The sequence below is a fragment of the Cololabis saira genome, chromosome 6 (assembly GCF_033807715.1).
Source record: "Cololabis saira isolate AMF1-May2022 chromosome 6, fColSai1.1, whole genome shotgun sequence".
NCBI lineage: Eukaryota > Metazoa > Chordata > Actinopteri > Beloniformes > Belonidae > Cololabis > Cololabis saira.
The window spans coordinates 480,275-507,144 of NC_084592.1; the positions used below are offsets into that span (position 1 = coordinate 480,275).

General features: G+C 45.0%; 1 protein-coding gene across 5 annotated transcripts in view; it reads left to right on the forward strand.

The window, feature by feature from the left end:
• The window catches only part of LOC133445668 (homeobox protein PKNOX1-like), a 38,102-nt gene extending 12,195 nt beyond the window's left edge, over positions 1-25,907 (forward strand). For 4 of the 5 annotated variants that reach the window (XM_061723002.1, XM_061723006.1, XM_061723003.1 and 1 more), the window contains 8 exons: positions 10,902-11,073; positions 14,156-14,347; positions 14,425-14,542; positions 14,622-14,719; positions 15,369-15,497; positions 15,580-15,656; positions 18,312-18,472; positions 23,987-25,907. In XM_061723002.1, the coding sequence (XP_061578986.1) occupies positions 10,902-11,073; positions 14,156-14,347; positions 14,425-14,542; positions 14,622-14,719; positions 15,369-15,497; positions 15,580-15,656; positions 18,312-18,472; positions 23,987-24,168 (1,129 nt within the window). In that variant the 3' untranslated portion in view covers positions 24,169-25,907. The remainder of the gene's footprint in view (positions 1-10,901; positions 11,074-14,155; positions 14,348-14,424; positions 14,543-14,621; positions 14,720-15,368; positions 15,498-15,579; positions 15,657-18,311; positions 18,473-23,986) is intronic. The other variant, XM_061723004.1, reaches the window with a different exon arrangement.
• The last annotated feature ends 963 nt before the right edge of the window (positions 25,908-26,870 follow it).

Here is a 26,870-nt window from a genome sequence, read left to right on the forward strand (position 1 = left end):
AAAAAAACTAAAGAAAATGGAAGAGTTTAATGCCTCTCTGAAAGGCTCGTTTGATAAATTTGTTACAAAAATCACCGATCCAACCGGGTCTCCAGCAGCCGTGGGGCAAGAGATGATGTCGAGGCAAGAGATGATGATGAGGCAGGGGAAGTTATCCAGTATTTTGCTAATTGGAGAGTTAAAATTGCGCATATAGACACCCGATCCGACCCGAAAAACCCAAAAAATTTCGCACGCGCGAGGGCCCCCCCCGGCCATTCCGCACAGGGCCTCGCAAGTCTCCCAGGTAGCTCTGGCTGGAGTAGTCACAACATTAGAGCGCGTGGCTTATTATTGATATTATTATTTATACTATTTGAAGAATGATGATTTCATATTCAATATCTTATATATTCTATAAAACTAAATTAGCAACTCCAAATTTAAGTTGCTTTTTTGACAGGGACAGTGGTGTTTGGATACCTGATTGTCACTAAATTTGAATAATGCTGTGATTAATAGTGGGTGGGTGAAATAATACATCAATCTTTTTGGAGAAATGTTTACCTACAGTGATGCCATCGCAGCAAAGACTTTGTGTACATATATTGGAAGAACCCACTGTTTAGGCAATTCATGGTCATTAGTTAGTAAAAACAGAGGCAGCGCTGCATTCCCCCTGTTTAAAATGGTCAAATATGATGATATCAGCCTGAAAATCACAAGACTTATCTGTGGTGGTGAAAGAAGTCAGCAGTATGAATTTGAAAGATGTGTGAGCATCCCTTCATGATAAACAGAGGGGGAACGCATTCTGACAGCAGTATTTCACGCTGTCAGAATGTGTTCCCCCTGTTTAAAATAGGTTAATATATCATTGTAGATATCTGAAATGTTCTTTTTGACTAGGAATAATTGAATTACAGAACTCTGCAACACATATCCAGTCTAGCTATTAAATGTTAAAACGGCTTGCCATACAAGTTTGCTGGTCTATTCAGAAACAGTACTAAGTACATCTATAACGGGACTGGGGGGGATGGTGTAGGTTTAGGTTTATTAGACAAGAACATACACACCAACAAGACAGTGTACAAGCGGTGTCACAAGAACGTTTGTTTTCATTCATAGGCTTCATTTTCTTTCCATCAATACCTGGTGGGCTGGTCTAGGCTCCAAATGCCCGGGCCGATTTTTTTGTCCCAGTCCAGCCCTGACCATGGCCAACGTGTTTCGTCCCTTGAACTCGCCACTGAAGACCTCAGCCAGCGAGTGACGGACCTTGAAGGCATCTGCTCGACTTTACAAGAGGATAATGCTCGGCTAAAGGCTAAGGTCATAGATTTGGAAAGCCGAAGCAGGAGGCAGAACGTACGTATCCTGGGTTTACCGGAGTCGACTGAGAGCGGGTCTCCTACGGCTTTCTTCTCCAAGCTGCTGTGTGAGGTGTTCGGGAATGATACGCTGCCGTCACCGCCAGAAATAGACAGAGCGCATCGCTCTCTCGCTGCCAAGCCGGCCCCCGGACAGAGACCGCGTCCCGTCATCCTCCGCCTGCACCGGTACCAGACCAAGGATCTCCTCATCAGGGAAGCGCGGCGGAGAGGGAAACTGGAATATCACGGCCACCCGATCCGGGTCGTGGAGGATTAAAGCCCCGAAGTTGCCAGCCAACGAGCGGAATACAGCGGAGTTATGTCTGAACTTTATAATCTGGGTCTGAAGTCGGCTCTCCTCTTCCCCGCCCGGCTCCGGCTCACGCTGTCCGGGGGAGCCAGAAAGTGGATCGGCTCCGTGGATGAGGCGCCCAAATTCATTGCGAGTCGCAGCAAGTCTCCAAACCCGCCGTAACGGGACTGTTGAACGCTTTCACAGCTCCACTCTGCAGCTCGGTGTGGTTCACTGGCGTTCACTGACTTTTTTTTTTTTCTTTCTCTCTCTTTTTTTACGTGAGTCATTATAATAATCCTCAGGTGTGGGTGAGTACCCCCGCGACAACTGTTTTTGTTTTTTCAGTCTTTTTTTGCCTGAATTCTTTTCGTGGTTAGTGGGTTTAGAACTTTATTTTCTCTGTTGTTAGTTTGACTGCCCCTTTGCAAATGCCATAATTTGCAGTTCTTTTTGGCTATTTAAAAAAAAAAAGAGAGTAGTGGAGAGGGAGAGGAAGAAAGGGACGAAAAAATAAAAGCTTTTCCAATTTATCTATAAGTTTTGTAATAATTGTAAGCTGTTAACCTTACTTTTACGCTGCTTAAGTCAGAAGTTTTATATTTTATATTTTTGTACAAATAATTCTGGGCTCATATCGGGACTTCCAAGTCAAGATTTGAGAGGGTATTTCTTTTTTTTTTATTTATATCTACACGTTTTAAGGTGCCAATTTCATATATGTATATATCCATGATACGGGAGCAAAAGCTATTAGTGTGTAGGACAGGAAGATGCGTTATTGCACTTTGTTTGTTTTGAAGACCTTGCTGCTTTTTTTTTCTTTTTCTATAGCAGCTGTCTTAGTTGGGGTGGGTGGGTTGGGGGGATTTGTCAAAACCAGGTTTTATGTTTATGGAGACAAATCTGACAAATAATTAGCCAACCAACTTAAAGGCTCTAAGGCTAAACAAAATATTTCTAAGATTCGATTACCAAATGGCCATGTAACTACAGATCACTTACTCATAAATGAAGCATTCAGGGACTTTTATACCCAGCTATATACCTCGGAATCTCAGACTGATCGAGATGAGATTGCAGACTTTTTAAATAGTCTCAGTATTCCCAGTCTTTCACCAGATCTAAGGAAGACATTAGAAGAACCGATATCCCTGATGGAGATAACTCGAGCCATTTCTTCACTGCAGTCGGGTAAATGTCCTGGCCCTGATGGCTTCCCGGCGGAATTTCTAAAGAAATTTTCTACTCTGCTTTCCCCATTGCTATCTACAGTTCTTTCAGAATCCTTCAGCCACGGTTCCCTCCCTCCTTCTTTTTCAGAGGCCTGTATCACCCTCATAGCTAAAAAAGGGAAGGATCCAACTGAATGCGCCTCCTACAGGCCCATCTCCCTCTTAAACACGGATGCTAAAGTCTTAGCTAAAGTCCTAGCCCATAGGCTGGAGAATGCCCTCCCCACAATTATATCTGAAGACCAAACTGGCTTCATTAAAGGTAGGCAGTCTTACTTCAACACAAGGCGACTGTTCAATATGATCTACTCTGCCTCTGATGCTATCCCTGAATGCGTTGTCTCTTTGGATGCGGAGAAAGCATTTGACCGCGTCGAATGAGATTATCTCTTTGCTGTGCTGGACAGGTTTGGTTTTGGTCCAAACTTTGCTCTGTGGATCAAGCTTCTCTATTTGTGCCCAACAGCCTCAATTCGTACTAACTCTCAACGGTCAAGACCATTTAATCTGCATCGTGGAACCCGTCAGGGGTGCCCCCTTAGTCCCATGCTTTTTGACATAGCTATCGAACCACTTGCCACAGCGCTCCGATCATGTGAGGATGTGTCTGGTATCTGGATAGGTGGCAGGGAACATAAGGTCTCGCTTTATGCCGATGACCTCTTGCTTTTCATCTCTCACCCTCTGGCCTCATTACCCCCTGCGCTGTCACTTCTCAGTCAGTTTGGGAAACTCTCAGGCTACAAACTGAATCTCAGCAAAAGTGAGCTTTTCCCTACCAATCTTGAATCGCATGCTTTAGACCTTTCCAATTTTCCCTTTAAAATCGTAAATGACAAATTCTCCTATTTAGGCATATCTGTGACAAGGAAACGCAAAGACCTGCTCCAAGAGAATCTTATCTCATTGTTAAATGAGACCAAACAAATCCTTACACAATGGTCACCCCTGTCAATGTCTCTTGTGGGTCGCATCAATTCAGTTAAAATGACCATTTTACCTAAATTTTTGTACCTTTTCCAGACCTTACCACTCTTTATTCCTGATTCTTTTTTTCAGTCCCTTGACTCAGTTATATCTTCATACTTATGGCGGGGTAAACGGCCACGTTTGAACAAGACTCACCTTCAAAAAATAAAGTCTGCAGGTGGTCTGGCCCTCCCAAACTTTCGTTATTATTATTGGGCTGCTAACCTGCGCTGCCTTGCATTCTGGTCTTTCTACTGCGACGGCACTGACCGCCCTGACTGGGTGGCGATGGAGTTACATCCAACTGATGACCTGTCAATTCCTGCCCTACTCGGCTCCTCACTTCCACTTCCTTCACTTAAATCAATCAAAAACCCAGTGGTCAAACATTCTCTTAGAATTTGGGCCCAATTTAGGAAGTTTTTTGGTTTTCACAGCTTCTCTCTTCTTAGCCCCATTGCATCAAATCACTTTTTCAAACCATCCCTTGAGGACCCCACCTTCCAGGAATGGCACAAGAGGGGTATAATTCGTTTTAGAGATATGTTCATAGACGACACTGTGGCATCTTTTGAGCAGTTAAGTAGTAAATTCAGCCTTCCAAAATCACATTTCTTTAGGTATCTTCAGGCTAGACATTTTGTTCTTTCCCAGACACCCAGCCCTGGTGCATCAATAGGCTTGACCACAGTTGACAAAGTTCTTGCCACAGACCCATTCAAAAAGGGGCTCATTTCATCTTTCTATGGCATGTTGCTGGATCTTAGGAGTGCCCCTACAGATAAACTCAAAGCAGCATGGGAGCAGGACTTAGGGCTTCCCTTATCGGAGGATACCTGGGAGTCCATACTCAAACTGGTTAATACAACCTCCCTGTGCGCACGTCACTGCTTAATTCAGTTTAAAGTGGTACCCAGGGCTCATATTTCCAAAGCAAAGTTAGCTTCCATGTACCCATATATTAGTCCATACTGTGTAAAATGTAAAGTAGCTGAAGCCTCTCTCATACACATGTACTGGTCCTGCCCATGTCTAAACAAGTACTGGAGGGAAGTATTTCATACTCTCTCTCTGGTGCTTAAAATCAGATTAGAACCAAACCCACTGACTGCCCTGTTTGGGGTCATGGAGGGAGGAAGGAAGTTAACCACTGCACAGGGGCACACTTTGTCTTTTGCCTCCCTGTTGGCTCGTCGGGCAATTCTGTTCAGGTGGAAGGATCCCTTCCCTCCTACTCGTGCACAATGGCTGGAAGACATCATGTCCTGCTTAAAACTGGAGAAAATTAGATACTCGCTTCAGCAATCAAATAAGTTCCAGAAAGTGTGGGGACCTTTTCTAGAAGCATTCCAGACCCTGTGAACTATACTTCATATTTCTTTCGTATTCCTAGTGCAGGCTTTTGATGTTAGAATGACCTCATATTGTTATTAGTATTCTGGCAGTGACAGGGGAGGGATCAGTTTGGTCTGTAGTTTGTTTTTGTTATTCTATTTCTTTTCATACTGTTTAATTGTTTTTTATATTTTGTACACTGGTGTATGCTATGATCAACATGCCCATGCTTACTCAAAATCTTTGTAATTAACATTCAGCATTTCACCGTTGTTACTTTGTTAAAATTTCAATAAAAAGATCTTGAATAAAAAAAGAATTGACTTAGGGCCAATCCCAATACACCCCCCACTTTCTTTCACTAGCCCTACTTTCTTTCACTAGCCCTACTTTCTACCACTAGCCCTCCCTCACTACCACTACCCCTAAAAAAGAAGCCACAGATTTTAGGGCACTTGAAATCTTCCCAGGGGCCTGTCCCAATACTCCCACTACTCCTACTTTCAGCACCACCCCTAAAATCAGGAAGCTGAGAGCCAAAAGCTGTTTTAAAAGGAACCCTGGTTATTAAGACTTGTAGTCCCTAATTAGCCACAATTGTTCTCTTATACTAAAATATGTTGTTAGAAACACATAAAATAATCTAATTGCTTTAAAAATTACAATGTTTATCACATATTTTGACCTGCGGGAGGCGCCATGTTCTACCTGCCAAATGCATTCTGGGGGCAATGACGTAGAACGGTGGCTCTGGGAAGATAAGCCGCGTTAGTTTAACTGCGACAGGTATCTAAAACATAGATGAGCAGCACTCTCCCGGCCGTGGAGGCTGACGAGGGAGCCCATAAGACGTCTTGGTTCACGCAAACTGGATCAAAGTTCTCGTGTGCTGTGATGCATGGGAGATGTGCAAAAATGATCAAAGTCGTGCGCATCTTACCAGTGCATTAGGCTACGGCGTAGACGGCGTAGGCTACGGCGTAGGCTACGGCGTAGCGTATGGCGTAGACGGCGTAGGCTACGGCGTAGGCTACGGCGTAGCCGTGGCTCTAGAGCCTGCAGCGCACCGCCATCCGCTCTCCACTCTTGCCGGGATGGAGATGCCGGTGGGCAGGATGCACGTTTGGGTGGGCATAGCCCACCCCTGCCGCCCCCCTAAAACCGGCCTCGGTGCTGGGTCCACCGTTTGATGACAGACCAGAGGCTGAGGGGACTGGCCCGGGACTTTGACGAAACCGGAGGCGCAGACTTCGCGTCAAATAGGCAAGAACATCTTTATTTAATTTAATGACGCCAGATCTGGCTGAGGTTTTTATTGTAGCATCGGCTATCTGCTAGTTGAAACGTGTGGTCGGTTAGTCTATCTGAGTTTTATGGTGTTTTTATAGTTCATGCTTTATGGTGCTGTACTTTTTTTTTTTTTTTTTTACTTTTTTGTAGGTGCGCCGTCACCTTAATGTTTTTAGCTGCATTTTCATCTCTGTTTCTGTTGCGCCGTCACCTGTTTAGCTGTGTTTTCATCTGTTTCTGGGTGTCAAAACAATGTATGGGGGCTAGCAGGTGCCACCGTCTGACGTCACTACCCAGAATGCATTGCGGTGTAAACAACAATGGCGACCTACGAGTTGTTATATTGTCATATTGTTATAATTGATACCAACATTTATCTTTTAAGACCTACATGTCTTAATAGCCATGGTTCCCTTTAATTTCAGCTGTATCGCTGTTAATATGCCACTTTATTAAGTTTTCATATTTTTTCTGGCATAAAAGTAACCGTTAAGATCCCCAACCTGGGCTCAGTTTATCCAAATAACGCCTGTTAAGAAATTTGATCTGATGTTTTTGGCGATGATAAGAGCCGTCGGTCCGGGGCGCAGCAGCTCACGTACAGACGTGATCGCCAGGTCAACCTGCGCCGTCGTCCCGGGGAGAAACCTGCAGCTCTGTGGAGAATTACTGCTGGCTGAAATAAATCATTTAGGAAGATAAATGTTGGTTTAATAGATGAAATCTAACAGTTGTAGCTACTGTTAAGAAATTTACTCTCAAAATTTCGTGATTTCTGCCTGCCTGCCGGCTCGGGAGCTGATTTATGGTTCTGCGTTAAATCGACGCAAAGCTTACGGCGTAGGGTAAAGGCTGAAATATGCTTCTGCGTCACACCAACGCAGAGCACACGCCGCAGCCGTGACGCCGTGCTGAACCCTTCTGACTTCTCCGTCTCTCCGTTTGGTCGCGGTGCAGTACCCCCCGCGGCCACTAGTTAGTGATCTTTTTCTGAATGGTTTATCCGACTCTTTCCCGTCACAGTAAATCAAAGAGATAAGGACAACTATTGTGCAAAAAACAAAAACAAAAAAAAACACATATAAACGAAGAAAAGAGCCCTGGAAGTTCACTACTGATTCAAACCGGAAACCGGAAATGCTTCGCTTTCAAACGAACCAATCACAGCCCTCTCTGTCTGCGTGTGGTCTGCGTCTCCTCGACGCGTAGTTACAATTTTCGGGAGGTGCACGTCAGAGACGGCGCAGGTGACGGCGTGTGGTCTGCGTCGATCCAAACCACACGCCGTAGGCACGGCGCCATTTTGACGCAGAAGCATAATTCAGCCTTAAGGCGTAGGGTACGGCGTAGTGTACAGCGTAGGGTACGGCGTAGAGTACGGCGTAGGGTACGGCGCGCGTCGCTGCGTAACCTACGCCGTAGGCTCTGCGTTGGTGTAACGCGGAACCATAAATCAGCCTTTATTCTGGCGAGGTTTGAAAAAGACTTTGCAACAACGGGCAAACGAGTGATTATGTACATTCACTGAGTGAATATTATGAAAGTAAAATATATATTTCTCGCTAGAAATGTAATCAAAATGCATTTTTATGCAGAAACTAACTAAAAATATTGATTTTATTCACTAAAAAATAAGAAATGTCCGCCATTTTTTTTTTTTTTTTGATTCAGTCCGCAAATGACGACGAAAAGCATTCTGGGAAATGTTTCTGGCCGTAGTTCACCTAGTGAGCATTGGAAAACCCTCGATCCGCAGGGCTAGATTCATAGCCACTACACTAGTTTTCCCCACTACCCCTAGGTGGAAAGAGGAATTGGGACACCACTACCCTCACGGGAACGCACAAAATTTAGGGGTAGGGCTGAAAACGAGGGGTAGGGGGAGTATTGGGACAGGGCCTTACACTTGTCCACATTGTTCCAAATATTCATCTTTTCAATTGCTGTTTTGTCCTTAGAGATAACAATCCCCAAATATATGACCTCCTGTTTTATCTTTATATTATACAGGGATTGAAACCAAAGCAATAATAATAATGACTTGGTTTTATATAGTGCCCTTCAAGGCACCCAGAGCGCTTTACAGAGATCATTATTCATTCATACACATTCTCACCGGTGGTTGTAGCTACGTTTTGTAGCCACAGCTGCCCTGCAGACTGACGGAAGCGTGGCTGCCATATCGCGCCAAACGGCCCCTCCGACCACCACCAAACATTCATACACATCCAAACACATTCACACGATGTTATAATCTCCTACATCATCCAATATTGTCCTGTAAACTTGTTCGTGTGTTCTAATCTGCTACCACTATCTGCTGCTACTACCTCTACTACTAAATATATATCACTTTTCCAACTGTTGCTCGTCTTACTGCCCCCTATCGGTCACCGCCGGCACTACGCGCTCTCCTCGCGTACAACGCGAGTGGCGTTGCCGTTGGTGGTGTACGCAAACAGACGCGAACGCAGGCACCAACACCAAGTATAACTCGGCTCTAAGCGGGATTGGATAAAGCTCATCAAATGTGTTTTCCATGTAAACCTCAATTCGGAATTACTATTTCCATGTAAACTCGAAGGAAAATAGCTTAATTCTGAATGATTTAATTCGGAATAATTAATTCCGAATTAAAAAACATCATGTAACCGTGACCAATGTAGTCTTGTGACCACAGGTCTAGCAGGACGTGGCTTCTGCTTTCTAAACTTCAGGGCAGAGTATGAAGTTCAACAAAGCCAGACATTTTCAGAAGAGATCCAGACTTTAGGTTGTGTCTTCAGCATGCAGAAGTAAATTAATACAGAATGAGAATGAACCGCTCTTTAGTAGCTTTAATATGCGCTGAAAATGTTATCCATGATTCCTTCACGATGACCATTTTTCTTCTAAGACTGCCGACAATCGTGCAGTGTGTAGGGACCTTTAGGAAAGATTACGTGTTTATATTGAGTTTGTACATAAATAGAATTTTATTGGACCATCTGCATGAAATTCATTTGGGCGGAGACGAGAAAAAATAACCGCAAACCAGAACATGCTGGAACGATAGCCGTCCATCATGTACCTGCTGGAGTCTATTCCAGCTCTCTTCACCTGGACAGGGGACTAGTTCACAACAGGACCAAATGTAGACAAACAACCACACTTACTCCTGTGGTCAAGCTAGAATCGCCTTTTCACCTGAGGTACATGTTTGTGGACTGTGGGAGCAAGTTGGAGAACCCGGAGAAACTCCACACAAGGAGAACATGGAGCCTCTACACAGAGACTCTTGCTGGCAGTTGAACCAGGAACGCCTCCAGATGTGTTGACTACCCAGACTGTGCTGTCTGGTTGGAATGAGAAATCAATAAAAAGAAAAATGACTGATTCTTACATTTTACTTTTTTCTTCAGACCCCATGAACCCAACACATTGTTTCCTATCAGCTTCAGTTCATTCTTTGATAAAAATAAATTTTTATATTTCAAACCTTTAACACGTTCCAAAAAAACCTGGTATGGAACAATTGTCAACAAACCTGTGAGGAAATCACTAGAATGATTTAAAATGATGATCATTAAAGAAAGAGTGGAAGAGGTCCACATGTTTTTCCTACAGAGCAGACAATCAGTAAATCATTCCAGGGACCTGGAGGGATTTCGGTGTGTGAAGGTGACATTTTTTTACTCAAAAGAGTCTGGGATGGACCATCGTCATGGAAAAAATCAATTGTAGGAACTGGAGTACCTCAAGGTTCTGTATGAGGACTTCTGCTTTCTTTAATTTAACATTTTACAAATGCCAGTTTACGTGCAGATGACACAGATTTATATTCACAACCAGTATTCCAGATTTCTTCTGAGTGTCTGTGTGCTCTAGACCAGAGAAAAGCGACAAATCAAATCCTGACATTCTTCATTACCTGGTATGCTGAACGCCAGAATTCCTTTTAAATGTTATAAAAACTTTACTGCCACAACTTGGATTATGTTGCAGATCTGAAATATAAAAGTAGATCAACAATAACAAATTAAATGAAGCTGATAAAAAAGCTGAGAAAAAAAGAAGAAACATGAGTTCATATGAAATGGAAGAATAACTTAAAGTTTACATTTTTTATTGTTTTTATTTTGTCCCGGTGTTTTCTGGTTTGGGTTTGTAATTATCACAGAGGGCTCTGAGGAGTTTAAATCATTTTTAAGTGTTTAGAAGAACACCAATGAAGTAAAGTATGAATATGGGAAAGTGAGAAATGAAGCAACAACGGTAGTGAAGACAGTTTTTGTTAGTTATTATAACAAAGCGACATCCACATTTGTCCATTTTAGTTTCAAAAGGAAACCGATCTGCATCCAATCAGGTTTGGTCCTGATGTAGTTTGGTTTATTGGTCTGACTGACTGGTTGTGTGATGGTTGTTGTGTGGGCTCCCCCACAGACACCCCCTCTTCCCCCTGCTGGCGCTGCTCTTTGAGAAGTGTGAACAGTCCACACTGAGCTCCGACTGCATCACCTCGGCCAGCTTTGATGTGGACATTGAGAACTTTGTCCGCTGTCAGGAGAAGGAGGGAAAACCTTTCTTCAGTGAGGACCCCGAACTCGACACCCTGGTGAGTTCATAAGAACCAAAACTTTCACTTCAGTTATTGCATACGCATTTTCCTGCATATACGCATATACTGTAAATACATTGGACAAAACGTCCCTCATAGGAGCCACAGGTTTCTAAAGAGCCGTTTTGAAGCCTCTTTTTCCTCATTCTGCATTGCCACCATGTTGCCCGGGAAGCCAACGGGAACCCTTTAGCCGCGGCTACCAGCTCCTTCACTGATCCACAGAGAACTATCTGCAGAGCTTGCAGGCAGACAATTACAGCAGAATATACCATTTCACATGTTGACTCCATTATGAAATCAATGATCACTGCTGTGTTTAGCCAATTTGTTTAGTACAAACGAGTGATTACCTCATTAAGTTTGGTATCGTGACGATTACGGATGAGGAAGTGATAACGGCTTTGGCTGAGTTGACATAGAAAGGCATTTATTGCTTTATACAAACTCTTCTGGTGCGATTCAGAAACATTCACCCCCTTGGGTGTGAAATCAAACAATTGAGACCAAAACAGTTTTTTGTACCAGACTGCAAATATGTTTATTTCTGCTGTAAAGTTGGACATGTTAACTTGGAGGTTGATGGAGATGGACTCACGTTTGCAGCCTATAGCGGCCAATTGAGGAACTGCAGCCAATCTCAGTTCCACATTGACCTCAATCCAGAATTTAGATGGTTGGCGCTTTGGCAAAGCTGTGGGACGTCATGGCAAATAGCAGACAGTGTTCAGTCTGGTCTAAGCCAGCGATGAACATTTACAGGGTTCTGACACTTCCTGGAAAACCCGGAAAACGATTGGTAAATTTTCGAGTCCTGGAAAACATATGGAAAATGAGGAAAAGAAGGTAAAAAGTCCTAGAAATGGCAGACAAAGCGTTGCTTGTTAGTGAATGTAAATTGGTTAAAAGTTCTGCGTATGTACATCTGTTGTCACCTGATCTGGGAAACATTAAGGCTGGTTCACGCCCCGCGTGACGCTACCAGCCAATCAAATCTCCTGCTCAGAGCGGAGCTCTAACCCAGTGCTTCCAGTTGACTGGAGCTAGATTTAGCAACTTTTCGTACGCTGTTAAGGATTAAATGCTTAGAGACAAAACTAGCAACTGGAAGTTGAAAAGTGTTGTTAGATGTGAGGTTTTTCTCTCCCACGGCCACAAGCTCCTCCCTTTTCTGCGTTGAGTGACAGGCAGAGAATCGCTGGAATGGGCGTGTCGTTTGCTGAATTGGCTGTGTGCAGTGGATGCAACTCTGATTTCCACAGAGCAGGAGCTAATTGCAGTTAACAGATAATCTTCAGTGGGCTGCACTTTATCCAGTATTTCACACTTGTTTAATTGTCTGACAAAAGAAAGTAAGTGAAAAACTACTGTAGGAATTCTGATGTATTAAAATACTGTGTATGTGCAAAGATAGATGGGAGAAGAAATTAGAGAGATTAATGTCTTTTCACGTAGACTTAACCTCATTTATTTCCACAGTGAAGAGGAGCACCCTAAAATAAAATGTTAGCTTAAAATGTCCCAGAAAAGTCCTGGAAACTAATTTCAGGGAAAGAGTGGGAACCCTGGTTTATGCCATGCTGCCCGACACTAGAGGCTTGTATTGGGTAGAAAAATAACGTCCTGGGCCCTCATTTAAAATGGACTGTGTAGGATTCATACTAAAAGTGCACGTACACTCAAAAGCCGAAAATGCCGGGCGCAAAAAAAAATCCGGATCAATAAAACCATGTGCACGCAATCTTTCCGCCTCATATCCCGCCCTCTACACGCCCACTTCAGTTTATGCAGATGAATGAGCCTGCTGAGCATGCGCAGTGGCTTCCTGTAGCCTGTTTGGCTTCAGGATGAATGAGAAGTATCCAGCCACCGTACTGAATTTCACTGAGATCTGAGATCGAGATGTTGAGGATGAGGTGGAGGACAGTAAAACTACATTATTTTGTGGTCACAGTAAAAGTAGAAAAATAAATAGTAGGCTATAAAATAAAGCGTGTGAGTGGCAGCACGCCATTGCTGCGCGGAACGCCGTGAGTCCCCCGGCGCAACAGGGGGGGACATGTCCCCCGTCTTCTCAACATCATGTTTTTGTCCCCCCCACTTTTTACAGTTTAAAAACTAACGGTAGGATCAGCCATTAATTGCAACTCATCGACACACCCTGAAGACGATGCGAGAACAGCCCCGCAGCCCCACTTCACCCCCCGCTCCCCCTCCTCCTCTCCGGTCTCCCCTCAGAGCTGCTAAGGGCTGATTTATGGTTCCGCGTCACACCAACGCAGAGCCTACGCCGTAGGTGCGCGTCACAGCGTACCCTACGGCGTAGGCTCTGCGTCGTTTTAACGCGGAACCATAATTTAGGCTTACGCCCGCACCTAAAGGTTTCACGCGCGCGTAAAACTCATTATATATATAAAAAAATCTGTGTCCCTTTAGGGAAGAAATGAGAGGCTCCGTGGAGCCCCTAAACGCTCTACGAAGCCCCTCATTTGTTCTTTCCTAAAGCGGTGGGTGAAGGAGGTTCCCGGCGTGTCACCGAGGCTGCAGCAGCAGCAGCAGCAGAGTCCTGACTGACGCTGGGCTTCACACACAGAGGGACACGATCAGCGCTATTTTATTATAAGTCTGATATATGTTGTGATATGTGATGACATTATTAAGAGTATGACATGAATCTGGCTTCATTTCACCACCTCACAGCCTGCGTCGCCAGTTCCCCGTGTCTTAAGTAAATTCTTACGGGAGGGTCCTGGTTGCCGTAAAGATAAGCAGATTTTTCGGTTAGTTTTTTCTTTTTAGATCCGAGGCTTTGCGTAGAAGGTGGCTTCCGCATCTTTCAAGCCCTTTTTGTGCGCAAGCAAGCTTTATAGATGAGGCCCCAGGTCCAGAAGCCCATGGACCACCGAGATCAACTCTGGTGGATGGGACTTCTCGTTCACACGAACAAACTGGAATCTCTGACCAGGCTAATGCTGTTCCTGTGATATGTCAGCTGATACAAAGAGGCCTGAACGTGTTCGTATCCTCAGAGTCTCTAGAGAGAGGAGTTCAGATCTCAGGCGGTTCTTGTGTTCAACAGATGGTGAAAGCCATCCAGGTGTTGCGGATCCACTTGCTGGAACTGGAGAAGGTCAGTGACCTCTGCAAGGACTTCTGCAGCCGCTACATCGCCTGTCTGAAGACCAAGATGAACAGTGAGACGCTGCTGAGCGGTGAGCCCGGTAGCCCGTATTCCCCCAGCCAGCAGAACTTCTCCCCCACCAAGACTCAGGTGAGGTTGAGCTGGACCGGACACACGGCCGGAACCGTCCACCAGGAGCTGAGCTTTAACAGCCCTCTGATCCGCAGACCCCCACCTCCATCTCAGGGACCCTCAGTCCCCAGGGACAGATCATGGTGCCAGCCTCAGCCCTGCAGCAAGGCAACGTCACCGTGACAACCGTCAACCCCACCCAGGTGGTGGCAGGTCGGTAGTGCTCAGGTACAGCCCAGATGGGGATGACCATGATGCAGCACATTACGTGATACCAGTGTGTGCATTTCAGGGGGAACCGTGTACCAGCCAGTCACCGTGCTAACTCCTCAGGGCCAGGTGGTCACTCAGGCGCTGTCCCCTGGAACAATACGACTCCAGAACAACCAGGTACCACATCCAGGGAGCCACATGACCTGTCACTTACACACACATGTTCCACAGGGCCCAAACTCCAACATCTGAATCTGTAGCTGCCCATGGTAGGATGGACAACTCAGTTTCTTTTATTCCTGAATCCAGACTAAACAGAGTTAAATGTTTGCTTTTGATTAAACTGCAACTTGACGTCCAGAAGACGTCTGGCCTTCATGTAACAGTGTCATGATGAAGTCTTAAAGAATCCTGGTAGCAGGGGGCGCGGTGGCGCAGCTGGTAATGCAGCTGCGCCACCGCGCTAGCTCAGAGCTAGAGGGTTCAATTCCCGCCGGGGAGCTGTGGGTGCTGAGTGCGTGAAGTTCCCCCATGACTCCAGCACCCACACCCTAATAGCTAATCTGGCCAGCCGGGGCCCAGTTCCCGCTCACTCCTCAAGTAAGGAGACTTGAGCTCAGTGTGGGCGGAGCAACGGCCAGGACCTGCTCAGGTAGGAGCACTGGGGGGAAAATCAGGGTTAAAAAAACCCAAAAGAATCCTGGTAGCTGGAGTCAGGGAGATGTTCTTGGGACCGTTATTGCTGTGCTCAACATCAACATTAAAAATGTTTGCAGTTATATTTCAGACTGAACATTCAAGGCTCACCTGGAATTGTGTTTGCAAGTTTCAGCTGCAGTTCCACCAGGACCTGAACCTCTTCAACAACGATGACAGTTCCACCAAAAACAAACGTGGCGTCCTGCCCAAACATGCCACCAATGTCATGCGCTCATGGCTCTTCCAGCACATCGGGGTGAGTGTGTGTTTATGGTGTCACCTGCCTGCATCACCTGAGTGCATCAGAACTACAACACCTGTGTGTTCTTCACCTGCAGCATCCTTATCCAACCGAGGATGAGAAGAAACAGATCGCCTCGCAGACCAACCTGACGCTACTGCAGGTCAACAACTGGTACGTTGGTCCCTTCAAACCTCCACAATCACTCACACCTCCAAACATTGAAGTTCACATTTTCCACTTAAACTGGAGTACTGACAGAAGTTCTGGAAGAAATGAGCAGGACTTTTTAAAGATCAGAGAGTGAGTTTACTGATTCTGGAAGGAAGTAACTCATTGTCAAGTCTTTAATCTCTTTACCCTGGAGGACCCAGGGGCCTCATGTTCAAAAGTTGCGTGGATTTCATCTTAAAACCTCACAAAGAAATCTTACCAGCTCTCAAAAACATTGAGGAGTTCAAAACAATTCATATACGTCTTCTTTGAACATCACAATCAATGTGAAAATGAACTGGGATGCATGAGCATGGCTCTCCTCCCCCAAGTAGATCAATTTGAATATGATAATTAGGATAAATATCCATGAAAACCGCCCATGCACACAAAATGGCAAAAGTTGCCGTTGTGTTGACTGCATTGCATGCATGGTCTTGTAGTTCCATGCTATATGTGTTGTGTTCAGGGTTGTGGGTTTATGTGAATGTTATTGTTCAGCGGAACTGGAGCTGGTACAGTGAAAGAGGTAGTTGGCAATGATCAATCTGCCCGGTGTGTTTGACCACCAACCGGAAAGATTGCATAGCCAAGTACCATCTTGTGATGCGGCCATTGGTGTCCTTCATCTGTTGCAAACATCGCAGGGGTTTGTGGTCTGTCTGTAGAACCACCTTTCTTCCCAGGAGGTCATATTTGAAAGAATCTAAAGGCCACTTTATGGCCAAAGCTTCCTTCCCCACCGTAGCATAGCTAACCTCTCTTGGAACATCTTCCTGGTTATGAAAGCTAATGGTCCTTGGAGAAGAGCAGCTCCAAAACCCCTCTCCAAGGCATCTGTTTGCAAAATAAAAGGCTTTTCATAATCCAGACTATATACAGGACTGTCTCAGAAAATTTGAATATTGTGATAAAGTTCTTTATTTTCTGTAATGCAATTAAAAAAAAAAAAAAAAATGTCATACATTCTGGATTCATTACAAATCAACTGAAATATTGCAAGCCTTTTATTATTTTAATATTGCTGATTAAGGCTTACAGTTTAAGATTAAGATTCCCAGAATATTCTAATTTTTTGAGATAGGATATTTGAGTTTTCTTAAGCTGTAAGCCATGATCAGCAATATTAAAGTAATAAAAGGCTTGCAATATTTCAGTTGATTTGTAATGAATCCAGAATGTATGACATTTTTGTTTTTTAATTGCATTACAGAAAATCACAATATTCTAATTTTCTGAGACAGTCCTGTAGAACTGGATTTGTACCTAAAATTTGCTGAATGTCCAAAGATGCTGCCTCGGCCTCCCCTGTCTACTGGATCTGGCTGCGATGCCTCAATCCTGTCATATCTGATCTGTGCTGCAGATAGAGGGATGAACTGCTGATAGATTTCCCCAGGAATGACCGGAGCTGCTTTTTTCTCTGGGGCAGAGGATAGGATTCAATTGCATGGACCTTGGGCACTTTGGGTTTGATAACTCCATTACCGATAACCAGAGGAGAATTAAGGTAGTCATGGGCCCCTAGGCTATTTTTTCCTCTGGGGCCCATTGTGGATCTCAGTTTATTCTTTACAAGTCCGAATTTTGAAAATGATCGCTCCCCACTGGCAAGTCAAAAAGAGTCTGTTGCTCTGAACCTGTCACGGCCCGACTGCTCACAGTCCGGTTCAGTTGCCATCTGCTTGTTTTTTCTTCTTCTATGTCTGTGTGTCACCCACCAGACTTAAAATATCATGTTAGCTTTGGAATCTTCATTAATAATTGCTTGTCCCTTTTTTCTTTCCCCCCCTGCGCTTGTTTCTGAGCGCCACTGAGTTTCTTGTTGGACATTTTGCCGCTGTAAAGCCTGATTTATGGTTCCGCGTTAAATCGACGCAGAACCTACGGCGTAGGGTACGCGCCGACATGCGCCGTACGGTGTGCGTCGCAGCCTACCCTACGCCATAGGCTCTGCGTTGGTGTAACGCGGAACCATAAATCAGCCTTTAGATTGACAGGCGACAGCATTGTAACGGAAGAACGACAAATGTATTTACATTAAAAAAAAAAAGTCTGACCAATCCAAAGGCCCCTCCACACGTGGGGCCCCTAGGCTGCAGCCTAGGGAATCCTGTGCATTAATCCGCGCATGCCGATAACAAATCCAAGATACTCGGTCTCAGACTTGTGTTTGTGTCGGCTGTTGCTGAGGCGAAAACCCATGTGTGGCTGGACTTGGGTAAGGTGCCATGGACAATGACTTTCAGTTGGACAAGACAAGATTCTGACAAACTGTCAGGCGACTCAGTGGGCTGGGGGGTTCTGTTGTCAGATGGTGGAACATCTTCCACAGAGGGAGCTGGGGCTCTGGGGCCTCAGGGGAACATGTGATCAGTTAGGTAGGCAAACGGCTCCATGATGGTGGGACCCTGGGGGTGAATGACAACCACCCTGAGGTTCTCCAGGCTCTGGATGTTGGAGGGCTGTCTTGGTTGACACATGTCTGTGTTCCAGTTCCAAGGGTAAAGGAATGTCCTCTCCAGGTTGTGAGTGAGGTGGTGCCTCAAGTGGAGGACTAAGTATCTTGGGGTCTTGTTCACAGGTCTGTAAACCTGATAACTCTGTTTTTTCTAGGTTTATAAACGCTCGCAGACGGATTCTACAGCCGATGTTGGATGCCAGCTCTTCTGAGACACCCAAAGCCAAGAAGAAGACGCCTCAGAACCGACCGCTGCAGCGCTTCTGGCCTGACTCCATCGCTGGCGGAGGCTCTCAGCAGGTTACCATGCCAGATGGTATGCAGTAGCGCCCCCTACACCAAAACTACACTTAAATCAGGACTGGAACTCATATAGTCGTCAACATTTGAACTGGATCCAAACCACACTTGTATGTCATGTAAGAATTTTGAACAATATTTGTTCTTTTCTTAGGACAGATTCTTAGGTTAAATGGAGCGGGAGATGGACAGGCTGGTCGTTGCAGCATCCACAGTGATGTGGACTCTGCAACGATCTGTCGTGGTGAAGAAAAAGCTCTCACTTTACCAGCTGGTCTACGTTCCTATCCTCACCTATGGTCACGAGCTGTGGTAGTGACCCAAAGAACAAGATCAGTTTCCTCCGTTTCCCTTAGAGAGGGGGACAAACTCTGGGATCTGGGAGGGGCTCAGAGTAGGAGCTGCTGCTCCTCCACATCGCTATCAGATATCTGAGGACGACGCCTCCCTAGTGGGCATGTCCTACTGGGGGGAGACCCCGGGGAAGACCCAGGACACGCTAGAGGGACTATGTCCCCTGATTGGCTTGGGAACACCTTGGGATATCCTCAGATGAGTTGGACGTAGTGTCTGGGGAGAGGGAAGTCTGGACTTCCCTGCTTAGGCTGCCACGACCTGAACCCGAAAGAAGATGGATAGGTGTTTTCAGACAACCTCCGCTTCAGATGTTGGCTACTGTAGATGATCCATAGGACTAGTCTTCAACCCGGGTTCTCAGGGCCCACTTCCCTGCATGTCTTAGATGTTTCCCTGATAGTTACTGTGTCATGAACAGACTCTGCAGACCGTCATGACCAGCTGATGACGGCCTTTAATTAGAATCAGCCAAACATCTAAAACGTGCAGTACAGTGGGCCCTCAGGACCAGGGTTGAAGACCACTGGTCTACACTTTATACCCTCTTAAAGCCTCAAACGCAATCTGGGACCCTCTCAGCGTAATCCAGGGATGTCCATTTGTGGTTCCTCTGCTCTAATAGACCAAGGAGTAGCAGTAGACTATTGATAGAAGCTGATGGTGATCCAATCAGCTGTGTTTGAGCAAGGACACATCTAAAACGTGCAGGACAGTGGCCCTTGAGGACCTTCATTGGACACCAATCAAAGGATAATCAAAGTTGAACACAACTTTAATTCAATTCAATCTTTATTTCAGACTCAAATAGGTCCATATAAATACAATAAAAGAGACAACAACAACAGTAGACAAAACAACAAAGGACAGAATAAGAACATACCTAAAAAATATACAAACACCCTCTCCAATGCCTCCAAAAACTAGAAAAGAACCTAGTACTGCTCTTTTTGGGCATGGTTAAAGCCATAATTATTTCATTTTTTGAGTCATTCAGCCTTGCCATAAAATGATACATGAGATTCCTAAGGACAGCGTCTAAGGTAGAAACACCACTGTGCACAAACAACTGACTGGCACTCGTCCACCTAGGGAGCTTCAAGATAATTCTAAGTGCATCGTTGTATGCCACCCGTAGCTTATTAAACTTAGCCTTACTGTAGCTGCACCACAGGTGGGCAGTGTACAGTGAAGTACAATAGGCTTTAAACAAAGCAATTTTAACATCATGAGTACACATAAAAAATGTACGTGCCAACATATTTGCTTGTGCGTACAGTTTACAGTACTGTCGCTGAATATCATCATCACCACAAAGGTCATCCCTGATGATGTGACCAAGATATGTGACCTTATCCACAACATTCAGCATTTTGTCTGCCAGGAAAAAGGTGGGGAATGTTCTTTTCCGGTCTTCCTTAGTCTTTACAATCATAACCACAGTCTTTTTTGAGGTATACTTGATATCAAACTGCTTCCCATAGTCTGAGCAGACTCTAAGCAGTTGCTGCAGACCAGCAGAGTAGGGAGACATGATGACCAAGTCATCAGCGTACAGTAAATGACTAATGAGCCTTTCTCCGACCATACAGCCAGTCCTACACTCTTTAAGCCTTTTAGAGAGCTCATCCATGTACAAATTAAATAACATAGGTGACAGAATCCCACCCTGTCTAACCCCATTTGTCACTAGGAAGGGTTCAGATGTAGTATTCCCCCATCTTATTTGCATGGTTTGATTTGAGTACCAAAAATGTAAAACCCGTAATAAATAAGGAGGGACCCCTCGCTCACGTAGTTTCACAAACAGTTTACCATGGTTAATGCGGTCAAAGGCTTTAGAGGCGTCCAGGAAGCACATAAACATGGTAGAGTTATGTTTTCTGTACCTACTGACAGCCTCTTTCAGAGCATAAATACACATGTCAGTGCCATGTTTACTCTTGAATCCAAACTGATCATCTGTGGCGACTATATATTCCTGTAGCCTATCTAATAAGATTTTTTCTAATACTTTTGACAATATACTGGCCAGAGCAATGGGCCTATAATTTTCTATACTGGATATCTTCCCTGTTTTATTTTTAATAACTGGCACCAGCAGAACTGAGAGCATAGAGTCAGGTAGTGTACCATGCATCAACATACCCGTAAAACACAAAGCAAGTAAAACAGAAACTCTGGGGCTAGAAAATTTCAAATGTTCTGCTGTGATCTGATCGGGACCACAAGATTTATTTAAAGCCAATTTCCCAATGAAGTAACTGACTTCATCAGGCCTAATATCCACATTGTCATGGGAAACATCACCAACAATAAAAACATCACTTTTAACACAGTTAAAAGGGTCCATATAATGTCTTTTCCATAAAGCAGCAATATTTACACTCCCAGTTACCCCTTCGATACTAGATGGCAAATGTATTTTACTATCATTCATAATCTTGACTTCTTTCCAAAAATCTTTAACATCATTTTGTTGCAGCTTTCTGGCCATAGAATTTGCTCTCAAGGTCTGTTCGTTCCTCTTAATGAATCGCACCGCATATTTGAACCGAGTAACAGCCCGTTTCTTAATTTCACACTCAGGCCTAATGCCTTGATTTGCCTGCGATAACCCAGTTTTTATAAGCTTCTCTGGCTTGCTGGTGAAGTCCGTCCACATACTCATTCCAGCCTGGCCTGAGATTATGCCGTTTAGCCCTTCTCTGACAGAATGGTTTACAAGCCTTATTCAGACCATTCACAATTCTATCATACATCTTACATAGTTCTTCATTGTGTTTTGGATTAGGACAGTTAATGTTACCACACAATATAGCATCATATGGAATTCCAGTATTCCCTAAGCTCTGCTCAGTCAAATCATGGTAATACCGTAGGTCATCCTCTGAGAGCCTAGCCCACTCAAATTTCACACCATGAGTATCATGATTATCATTAGTGGTCAACACAGGTAGGCTTTCTGCATTCAGCATAACGGAGACAGGCATGTGGTCTGTTGTTGCAAGCCCATGCAAGATCTCAACTTCCTCCACACATTCATGAGCATCAGCTGTACATATAATATGATCCAGCCAAGATGTTGTATTCCAAGCTTCACTGACATATGTGTAGCTGTCTGCTGGCAACAGGACTTTACTAGATAGAATGAGGTTGTTATCGTGACAGAACTCAATCAGATATTGGCCAAACAAGGACTTCCTATCAGAAATGTCTGCATTCATATCACCCATTACATAGATACAGGTAAATTCATTTTCTTCAATAAATGAGCTTATAAAAGCAAGCTTTTGAAGATATTCATCCTCTTTGCTGGGGCATTCATATGGTGTGTATACATTTAAAATTATAAAAACATTATTATTATAAGCAACTTTTATTGCTATACACCAATCTACCCCCAATCTAATCACACTGATAAGAGGGTCATATTTTTTATGCCACATTATAGCAACACCACCAGGTATTCTGCCATGAACAAACCCCAAACTCAGATCTGTTGTTGACTCCCCTGCCCCATGGAAGTTACTGTTAACTGAGTTAAGCTTGTCCAGATCCTGTTTGGCAAGAAAAGTTTCTTGTATACAGAGAATGTCAGTTTCCTCAAGGAGTTTGTCAAAAACTAGGCGCCGCACCTTGTCCGCTGCAGTGTGTCCTAGACGCAGGCCACGTGTGTTATATGACACAACCCTCATGAGAAAAAAAACTGTCATCTCTGTTTTATGACAGACACCACAGGCTCCTCCACAATGCCTCCCCCTGAGCCAACAGTGGCCCTGGGTTTACGCGCCTCGTAGAAAATCCGGATCATACAATTCCTTCACGTCATTACACTCGGCAGAAATTTTGAAGGAGCTGAAGCGGCCGTGTGTAGAGTCTATCTTTAAACAGGTTACATTGCGGCAGAGCTTGTCTTTAAGATAGTTTGTCAAAGTGACTGCATTTAGGTCAGGCATGAATTTTGTGGCGAACACACTCACCAGCTTAGTCTTTACAGTCCGGATATTACCACCAGTGCCGGTCCCGACAACAGCACTTTTCTTATCTCGCCGAGATTTCAGCCTGGGCTTAGGCTGCACAGGTGCTTCAGCAGCCTGAAGACGGCGTCCACCCCGCTTAGCCACAGTGCTCCATGTTGGCGACTCTGGTGCAGCGCCTCTGCTCCCCTCCGCTGCACTCTCTGGATCCCTGAAGCACTCTTCGCTGGCCAGTCTGCTCGCACTAGGCTGCCGCTGAGCCGATGCCCTGGGCCCCATCTCAGCACTTCTTTCGTTAACTTTACCCTGATTAGGGGTCCTTCCGTCAATCTGAGGGGGAACAGGCGAGCGCCCTCTGTCCAGACCATGTTGCTCAACCGCACACACACGCTGGTTCAAGTCCATTGTCACAGCCCGAAGTTCATCAGAAACTTTGTCCTGCACGGACATACTCTGCCTCATAACAGTTACATCTGCACATACCCTCTCAATCTTAGCGAGCAGGCATGAAACGTCAATACTGTTAAATGACACAGGCGGCAGTTCGTCTAGATAATGTGACACAAAACGAGGGATTTTATCTCCAAACTCATTTAGAAGACCAAGGCAACTTTTAACGTTATTCATGTCCTTTTGCTCCCCTCTGTGCTGAACAAGGCGCTGTGTAGATCCTGGGCAGAGTTCAAATAAGGCTTTCCTTGAACTCGCAATCCACTCAGACGAGAAGTGGCTTGTAGCCAACAACACAAGCTCATCCTGGCTCATTGTCTTCATTTTAATGACCAGAAAGTTTAGAAACTCATCCTCCACAATGATCTTGCCGTCAGCAGCCGTGTATATCTCAGGCTTGGGTCTTGGAGTAGCAGCTGAGCCTGCGGACCCTCCAGGCGGCGCCATGACACCATATGTGACAGGTTTTGGTCACAATGTCTTTTGACAAAGGTGGTCACAACGGTGCCAAAAAGGAGTCCGGTGCGCACCTCTAGAGTTGATGTATAAAAGGCACTTTCCTTGGCTGGAATTTTCAGTATGAAAAATAGATAAAATAAAGAAAATTCAGAGCTCACATGCAGACACACAAACAAATGACTGGTCCGGCGGCCATTTCGTTATCCTTCGTTATTTAAATGTTTCTTCCTACCAGTAGAGTAAAATGTAGTGGACTCTGTTGTTACCGCCGGTCTCCTCCCCCTCAGGTACCATGGTGACGATGAACATGGAGGGGCTGCAGAGCCTGACGTCAGACGGAGCCACCCTGGCGGTGCAGCAGGTGATGCTGGGAGGCCACAGCGAGGACGAGACGGACGACAGCGCGGACGAAGAGGACGACGGAGACATGGCCGGGCTGGGCCTGGACAACAGCGACTCGCTGCAGTAGAGGAAGCCCCTCCTGCACATCTGCACATGCACACGTACAGAAACACATGGAGCACAACCGTCTGGGCCGGAGCGGCCTGGCCCGGCCCCGGCCCGGCCCCGGCCCCGCCTGACAGTGTGCACGCCACAGCTCCCCCTCACAAACTGTTTTTCATAAGTTTGCTGATGTAGGCGACTGCACTTTTTGTATATTTAAGCTGAAAAGAATGAACTGAAAAAAAAAAGAAGACGTGTTAAAAACACCACCAGACAATTTGTACAATCCGTTAAATACTGACTGTTTTTGGAGGACTTGTTTCACAACCCCCCCCCCCCCCACACACACACACACACACACACACACACTCCTTAACTCCTCATCCCCAGAACTCCTTGCCCCCATACCCTCTTCATCCCCTTTGCTTTCATTCCTTCTCACTATTTCTTTGTCACTTCTCATTTCCTTCTTTCCTGTCCCCTTACTCGTCTCCTCACCCCCCATCTCTTTGTTTCCTGTCTGGTCCACAGTCCCCTTACTCCTCCTCTCCTTGTTCCTTGGTCCTTCTCAAGGATTCCTCCTTCCTCCGTCCCGGTCTGAATATCCGATCTCTGGCTCGGGGGGGCCGGTGTCTCTGAGGTGTCGGTGTTCTGCTCTTCACTTCTGCATGCTTGTGTTTTAATGTTTGAAATCCTGCGACGACTTGTCAGCTCTCAGAGAACTAACGCAGAGAGCAATTTAAAAGAAGAACTGCTAGAGAAGCTTATTTTTCTATATGAACATGAAATTAGTGTTGGTTTCATTTTTGTGTTCTGTTTTGTAAGGAATATTTATGTACAGATTCCTAATTATAGTTAGCAGCCCTGTTTTTCAGGGTTCTTTGAAGTTTTCTAAAAAACAGAAAAAGAATTGAATGCTAATGAAAACTATTTAAATTGGTTTTAAATGTACAATCCTATCAAGGCCTTCTTTTGTAATGAGTTCCTGCCAAGAAGCACAAACAGGAAGCTTGTCTGTCGGTGAAATTGGTCAAAAAGATGAAACTGTTGCTAATAGTTTTACTTCCATCATCTTCTCTGCTGTCGTTCAGCTCCACGTGTGAATATCATTCTTCAAGTCTTTTAACAGGCTTACAGGACTGTCTATGCTGTCATTCAAATGCACAAACCAGAACGCCACAGAACATACAATCCAGGGCCAGAAAGAACCTTCTGAAGGAGCAGAACTTCTGTTTCTGTACAAGAAAAGGACTGCTGGGACTTGGACTGGACGATGGTTGAAGGACTGTAGCTGCTCTCGCACTGAAACTTCTGGGAACTGTCAAGTTATTGAAATTAACCTACAAATGATGGTGTCTCCTGTTTAAAGCAGACTGTCTTTTTCCAGAAGTTTCTAGAGTTTTGATCCCGTTCCCACAGAGATCCAGCACAACAGTTCCCTTGTCCCGGCAGCTGGGTTGGGGGCAGAGCCGGAGACGTGAAGGCTGCGTCTCTGCACAGATCTGTCCTACAGCTTAATGCTGGGTGATATGGAGCTGCAGAAGGAAGGTGATGTGTGTGATGGTGTGTGATGTCATAGCTCCCTGCAGATGTGAAAGGCTAAATCCCAATGCCAGAATAGTTTCTGAGTTCAGCAGCTGCAGGGATCTGGTGAACATCTGAGCTCTGTTCTTCACTTCTGTTGCTTTTTATGAAGTCTTTATCTTTCTCCTGTCTGTCTCGCCTTAGAGCTTTCTATTTTGGAATAAACCATGCTTAATTTTACCGTGACCAGTCTCTCTAGCCATTCTGGATGTTTTTCCATCTCTGGGGAGTTCAGTCCAGTTTAAAAGATTCTCAGTAGAATCCACAGACTGGACAAAGAAAACTGCACCTTCAGTCTGTAAGGTCACCTACACAGACCTCCAACCAGTGGTGTGCATGAACGCGTTCATTGAACACGTTCATTTCTGTGAGAACGTTGAACTGAACGCAACATATTTACACATAAAGAACTTGAACGTGAACTTGTTCATTCTGCAGATCATGAACTGGAATTTGAACTGTTCAGATTATGTGAGTTGCAGCTTCACTGTTTAGGTCCAATTATTAAGGAATAATCCTTCTCATTTCACCAGCGGGCGGCGCGCACATTTCAAATACTCGACGAGCCCGTTGCAGTCTTTACGAATGTAGGCTGATTTATGGTTCCGTGTTACACCAACGCGGAACCTACGGCGTAGGGTACGCGGCGTGCGGACCGTATGGTTCGCGTCGCTGCGTACCTTACGCCGTAGTCTTCGCCGTCGATTTAACGCGGAACCATAAATCAGCCTTGACGGGTGAAGAGAGACGTTGCAGACGCAGCGTCAGCGAGCCGTCAGATGATGATCCGTTTATCATTATCTGCGGGAATTTTACACATCGTCTCCCAAAGAGTCTGACGGTATGAAACTAACCTTTCTGTGCTAATTATGTCCACCTGCGCTGAGAAAACAAGTCCGAGGGTCTGCCTCGTCAACTTCAAATTTGAAACGTCATGTGGAGTTAAAGCATCAGTCCAGTGTGAGGAAATATCTGCGAGTCCTTAACAATCAAAAAAGTTCCCAGAAAGACCAAGAGGTCTGATTTCCCAGTAACAGGTGGACAAATTGATAATGCACTACAATGTTGGAGATTTAGAGCCTCTGAATAAAGTTGAAACGCCACTAGGACAATACAGTACATGATTGTATTCAGCAGGGCTCT